At 47.7% G+C, this 6953-nt stretch overlaps 1 protein-coding gene across 3 annotated transcripts in view; it reads left to right on the top strand.

Moving 5' to 3' along the window:
* Positions 1–1329: 1329 nt before the first annotated feature.
* KCTD8 (potassium channel tetramerization domain containing 8) overlaps positions 1330–6953 on the top strand; it is a 235680-nt gene continuing 230056 nt past the window's right edge. For all 3 annotated transcript variants that reach the window (XM_025887665.2, XM_073891598.1, XM_073891599.1), the window contains exon 1: positions 1330–3632. In XM_025887665.2, the coding sequence (XP_025743450.1) occupies positions 2663–3632 (970 nt within the window). In that variant the 5' untranslated portion in view covers positions 1330–2662. The remainder of the gene's footprint in view (positions 3633–6953) is intronic.

Genomic DNA, 6953 nt, shown 5'->3' with positions numbered 1-6953 from the left:
AGAGAGTCTTCTTCTCCCTCTAACCCTCCCCCCTCTCATGTGCTCTCTTTCTCTCATTTTCCCTCTCTCAAATAAATAAAATCTTTTTTAAAAAAAGAATTTCTAAGATGATTTATTTAGAGTATGAATTTTAGACCATTTATCTTATAAGCATATATTATGTAATTAAAAAATTAAAATGGATTTTAACCTGATAATATTGGAGATCTCATATTCATAAATACATATGCATATGTATTATACGTCCACTTCATTGCGAGTCTATGGTCTGTACAATACTTATCATTAGGGATATTTGCCTTATGATAAATGGGCTTCATTAGTAGTGGTTTGAGGCATTATTATTTATTCATCTATAAAGGTTATAAAGCTCCTATTAATTCATTTTCCAGGAACTATTATTTTAAATTCCAAATCCTTTGTGCTGTTAGCTTTTAAATGAATAAGGTGAAAATCAATTTTACTTCTTAATTTGATCAGTTTATAAATTTGGGGGGGCAATAGGCTCATATAAGAGGACTGCATGGAGATGCATACTGTAAAGCCAGTTTTAAGTCTCAGTCTTAGAAGATATGTGTTGCGTTCCTTCATTGGTCCACTAGGTTCTCTTAGTCTCAGGTAACCTAACTTAAAAACTGACATAACATTTTCTGTGGATGTCACTTATAAGGATCAATTAATTAAATATTATTTATAACTCTCCAAAGAGTAATGTATTATTTATAAAAAAATTGAGGTTAGTACTGTTATCTCAAATCCAGTACTTTTTTTTTTGGTGGATTCAGAGAAAGAATCCTAAGTAGGCATTTAGAATTAAAAAAAGTCTATACATTATTTTATCTATTAGTGGATAAAGTTCACTTGTAATATTATAATCATAGAAACAAACTACTTTGTGCCACAGTATACTCTTTTCACTTTTGTATTTTATAATCAATGATTCTTCATGTTTTTGAACGCAAAAGGATGCCCCCGGTGGATAGCCACTAGAAAGGAGATTTCTCATTTGCATGGCTATCCTAGGTAACTTTTTTTTTTTTTTTTTTAAGGGAGAAGGAGAATCTTAAGCAGCCTCCACACCCAGAGCCACCCATCCTGGGGCTGGGCCTATATCTAACCACCCTGAGATCATGACCCTGACATCATGACCCAGAGATCATGATCCGAACCAAAATCAAGAGTCCGTGTTTAATGGACTGGGCCACGCAGGCGCCTCCATCCTAACTCTTCTTTATCACAAATAATGCTGATCTTGCAGACTGTACCTGTTCTATATACAGGTGGAAATTAGTGAGCTTAAATTCATATAATTTTCACTTGTGGCTTAACTCTTGGGGTTAGAAGTGGAGTTGAAAGGAAAATGGAGAGATTAATGAAGGCACTGATCAGGATTGGAAAGTAGGAACAGGGAGTCGATTTCCTCCCTGGTTGCGTCTTTTCCTCCATAAACATTTATTAAGCATTTCCTATGAATCAAATAATGAAAAGATGAAAGAAGAAAACAGTTACGTTCCGTACAATCCTTTGTTAGTTTTGTGAACCGAAATCAGATTTTAAAGGTTCTTCAGTTACGCGTATCGCATGCAGTTAAATATGCAATCATGACAACTGATTGCAATAGAGGTTCGGGCATTTCGCCCTTCACGTCAAAAACTACGGTAAAAGCGCCGCAAGAGATTCACAGCCATGTGGTCTGCAATCACTGCTCGCACGCCAACATTTGTAGTAATTTCAGATTAGGAGCCTCGCATTTTTGTTATAATCCAAACTTTCCTACCTCCTCCCTGACGCCCACCGCTCCCGGCACCACTTCCCACCTCAATGCAAGCGTACCTCCCCGCCCCAAACAAACACCCCCTTCCCTCCCCAGCCAAATTAATTTTACTGGGCGAACAGGGGCGAAGAATAAGGAAGGAAGGTAGGGAAGACGGAAGAGAAGGAAGAAGGGAGGGACGGAGGGACGGACGGCTGGAAAGAATGCAATGAAGGAAGGAGAGACGCTGTCCTTCTCCGCCCAGGGTTTTCGGTTCCCTGCTCGCTCTCTCCGCCCGCTGCCAAGGAGCATCTCCTCCCAGCTCGGCCCCCGCCCCGCCCCCTAGCGTCGGACCCCGCAGCCAGCGGCTGGCGCCTATCTCTTTAAGTGACAGCTGTGGCTCGGGTCCCAGTCCGGAGCTTGACGTCAGCGCCGCCGCCCCGGCTGCGAGGTGTAGTTAGCGCCACCGTCCGCGCTCGGGGCTGGCTGCGCGCTCGCAAGCTGCTGGGGCGGCGAGTTTTCTTTGCTCCGGCCCCTCCTCCCGCTCCCCCCCCGCCCTCCCGCGGGGAGCCGAGCGGCCGCCTAACAGCCTCTCGCAAGTCTCTCTCACACTTCCCCGCCGTCACCCCAAAGGAGCAGCCGCTCCTCCTCGCGCCTCTACCGCCGCCGCGGCGCCCGCGGAGCTCTTCTCCCGCGCTTCGCTCCCCCGATGGAGCTCGGGCGCCGCCGCCGCCGCCACCGCTGCCCCGAGCCCTGAACGGGGACGCCCCGGCCGAAGGAACGTGCCGCCCGGCCCGAGGGCGCACCAGGCGCACGCCAAGGCCGAGGGCCGCCGAGGGTGGAAGGCGCGGGCTTCGGGAAGGAGAAAGTGCCGCTCTCCCGGGTCACTTGGCCGGCGGCGGGGGGACCATGGCTTTGAAGGACACGGGCAGTGGCGGCAGCACCATCCTGCCCATTAGCGAGATGGTCTCCTCGTCCAGCTCGCCGGGCGCGTCTGCGGCCGCCGCCCCGGGGACCTGTGTGCCCTCGCCCTTCCCCGAGGTGGTGGAGCTCAATGTGGGAGGCCAGGTCTATGTGACCAAGCACTCGACGTTGCTCAGCGTCCCGGACAGCACTCTGGCCAGTATGTTCTCGCCCTCCAGCCCCCGGGGCGGCGCCCGACGCCGAGGAGAGCTGCCCAGGGACAGCCGGGCGCGCTTCTTCATCGACCGGGACGGCTTCCTCTTCAGGTACGTGCTGGATTATCTGCGGGACAAGCAGCTCGCGCTGCCGGAGCACTTCCCGGAGAAGGAGCGGCTCCTGCGCGAGGCCGAGTACTTCCAGCTCACCGACCTGGTCAAGCTGTTGTCGCCCAAGGTCACCAAGCAGAACTCACTCAACGACGAGGGCTGCCAGAGCGACCTGGAAGACAACGTCTCCCAGGGCAGCAGCGACGCGCTGTTGCTGCGTGGGGCGGCCGCAGCCGCGCCCCCGGGCCCGGGAGCGCACGGCGGCGGCGGCGGCGGCGGCGGCGGCGGCGCGCCGGACAAACGCTCGGGCTTCCTCACGCTCGGCTACCGCGGCTCCTACACCACGGTGCGAGACAACCAGGCGGACGCCAAGTTCCGGCGTGTGGCGCGCATCATGGTGTGCGGGCGCATCGCGCTGGCCAAGGAGGTCTTCGGGGACACGCTCAACGAGAGCCGCGACCCTGACCGGCCGCCCGAGAAGTACACGTCCCGCTTCTACCTCAAGTTCACCTACTTGGAGCAGGCGTTCGATCGCCTGTCCGAGGCTGGCTTCCACATGGTGGCGTGTAACTCCTCGGGCACCGCCGCCTACGTCAACCAGTACCGCGACGACAAGATCTGGAGCAGCTACACCGAGTACATCTTTTTCCGTGAGTTCCCGGTCTCCGCGTCTCCTGCTTCTCCCCGCCCCTTCGCCGACGCGCGGCGGGCTTGAGCCCGGCTGGAACCCCGACGGGGCCGGTGTCCCGGGCGGGAGCTGGTTAACTCGGCGGTGCGAGGGGCTTCCCGCGTACGGCGCCGTCACGCTGCAGACACAGTTTGCGGTTTCGTCCCTAGTGATCCCCCTTTCGATTCCCGCCCTCTTCAGCTCGAGAGCACGCAATTCCCAACCAGCCCTCCTTCTTCTTAACTTCACTGATTTTGCCCTCACCCTGCCCTGCTCTTGGAGGCGCGGGGCTCCCTTCTGCCGAGGGCGGGGAAAAGACGGGAGCCCAAAGCTGGGCGCATAGGGCCCCTTCCTTCCTTCCCTCTCCGCTTCCGCGGAATTCCTGGGGGTTAACTTATGTGGGTCTCAGAGGGGTCCCTACAGAGGGCACTTTGGCATCGAGGCATTACGGCGCACGCCAGGGTCATCTCCAGTTGGTGCCTGTCTGGCGCAGGAGCTGACGGTTACGGGTGTTTTCGGAAGTGGGCAACGAGAGAAGGGGCCACCGTGCCTCCGGAGCTGCTCAGGGGGCCGGGGCGTGAGAGCAGCTGGTGGGAAAGAGGTGTCCGTCGACTCACAGAAACCTCAGATTTCCCCCACGCCAGTTGTCCGTAACTGCTGGGTGTTTTGAACAGTGGAGGGTGGAGGGAACGGGAGTTTGGATGTCTTCTGCAGTCAGGGTTGGAGATTAGGAACGGACGTGTGTGTGTGTGTGTGTGTGTGTGTGTGTGTGTGTGTGTGTGTGTGTGTCCTTTCTGTGCACCTCAAGTGCAAAAGGGGGATCGAGTCCACTTTCCCGGGGGGAATGAAATGCCGTGGTTTTCTGAAATGAGAGAATGAGGGTGAGGATTCCGAAAGCATTTGGCATGGTGCCTTTTGTAGTGCGCTTCCGAAGGGGGGCCCTGTGGATCGAGTTCAAGGACTACACCAAATATCACTGGGGCTGGGGGGATGGGATCAGCACAGTAATCAGTGACGCTTATCAAACGGGGAGGGCCACAACCAGAGAGCTATTTGGGCAAATGAAAAGCCAGCTGGGATGGCAGCAGGAACATCATTTGGCAAACGGTTGTTCTTTGGCAAAACACAAGAAGCTTTAAAACTTGCCTGTAGAGTGAGGGAGAATATCATGGACAGCTTATGATAGAAATAGACCAGTTTTAATTGTATCTATTGCTTTTGGTAATTCACTCACTGTTTGGGAACTAGGCAATTTATTGCACTTTATTTTGATTTGAGAAGTGGAAAGGACTTTTTTCTTTTTTTGCACAGGTGCAAGCTTGATTGGACGGTGCTCATTATATGTTCTAGTAACCTTGGAGATACGGTGACACAAGACAGCACACAGGGCCTTAGTGTGAGATTGTCTTTTTGAATAGTGCTGGATTTCCTGTGAAAACCATTTCACAGAGAAGCAAAGAAAGTGCATGCTGTAGTGGTAGATAAAAATCTAATTGTCTTAATTATATCAAGGTATTATTTGTTGCACAGTAAAAAAGTTTGATAGAAAAGTTGCCTAAAGGAAGGTGATATTTTATTGCTTACATAAAATTGGGATTTTTTCAATAGATATTAAGTAATTAAAACATTTTTAGCATCACTTTACATTTTATCCTTTATCAGTGGGACCTTTATTAGCATTTTAGCTCTTAAACATTTACGTCATTCCAACATGGGTGTATTTCCAAGCATTTTAGAAGATAAGATGAACTTTTGACTCTCTTTTGGCTAGAGGTTTTTGTTAGAGAAGATATGAGCATACATGCTCAGTGGTTAAGATTCTTGCATTTTGCGATCTTTCACGGTGTTGGCTTTCTTTTTCCCCTAGAGAGTTGTGGACTTGAACATGTTTATTTTGATTATAAAGAGAACACAGGTTGTCTCTAAATTTTCAAAGCACGTCCTTAAAATACTTTATTGCAGTGGGAAACTCATGCAATTTAACTAATAAGGTAATTTGAGAGATATTTGGAATTTAGGATATTTAACTTCTGGAGCCAGAAGAAGTGTGAAATAGAATAAAATATCTGTATTACAAATAACTATGTGCAGAGTACTCACATAACGAATGAGCTCTGAGCTTCATTCATAAAAGTCCTAGAAATCTAAGCAACCCACAGCCTTCTTCAGTGATTATTCTGTGGGGGAAAATACACAGTCCCAGGTTAAATAATGTTCTTTTGAAGTGGTATTCTAGTCATTGACTAACCAAATGTAATATAAAACCTATTTGTGATGTGAAATTTATCTTGAATCCTATTGTATATGCATTTATTTTATGTTTTGTATAGATTGTAGCATATTTTCACAGATTATTTTGCACAGGATTTCTTTTGATATTGGTGAATGAAAATACACTGTAAAATTTTTATATTTCCATTTCCTTCAGCTTAAATAATGATATAAGTATACGGAGTATAATTATTTTGTTTAGCAGTCTCTATTTAAGAAAACTATTCAGTGTTATTCATAAAAACAAAATTAATGAATGAACTTGTTTGTCCACTATGTTTTAGAGGTAGAAGGAGGTCTTATTATTTTTTATTTCCCCTTTGACACAGTTTTTTCAACAAATATTTACTTTAGTGTATAACATGTATCAGTCATTTTTACCCCTCTTAAAATTCTGCCTGTGTGTGAAATTAGCAGCATAAAGATGCTCTGAAAACTATAGAATTGTAGTTTATACACTGGAACATCAATTTCAGCTCCTTACTCCCTCTCCCCCTTTTGCCCCTGAATTTCTATATAGATGGGAAGAGAGTGGCAAATGGTTTGGTAATCCCAGACACTGCCGTTGCCAAATGTGTGATCTTGCTTAAATTATTTACTTTTTCTGAGTCTCCATTCTTCTACCTGTATTACAATGAGGGTTATTATAATACCATTTTTTTTAAAGATTTTATTTATTTATTTGGCAGAGAGAGACACAGCGAGAGAGGGAACACAAGCAGGGGCAGAGGGAGAGGGAGAAGCAGGCTCCCCGCTGAGCAAGGAGCCCGATGCCAGGCTCTATCCCAGGATCCTGGGACCATGACCAGAGTGGAAGGCAGACGCCTAACTGACTGAGCCACCCAGGCATCCCTATAGTACCAATTTTATAGGATTTGAGAATACAAGTAAAGTCCTTAGAACAGTGCTTGACATATAATAAAAGCTTAACAAATGTTAGCAGTTACAATTATAAGTCATATTATACCAAGATTATTATTCTTGTCAATATTAAATTTTAACTTTGTTATATACTAAGTAGAGTTGATTTAAT

Source organism: Callorhinus ursinus, unplaced genomic scaffold, assembly GCF_003265705.2.
Source record: "Callorhinus ursinus isolate GAN/ISIS: 27379988/994484 unplaced genomic scaffold, GSC_fseal_2.0 scaffold4, whole genome shotgun sequence".
Classification (NCBI taxonomy): Eukaryota; Metazoa; Chordata; class Mammalia; order Carnivora; family Otariidae; genus Callorhinus; species Callorhinus ursinus.
Note: the sequence above shows the minus strand (reverse complement) of the source record. Positions and strands in the feature narration are given on the sequence as shown.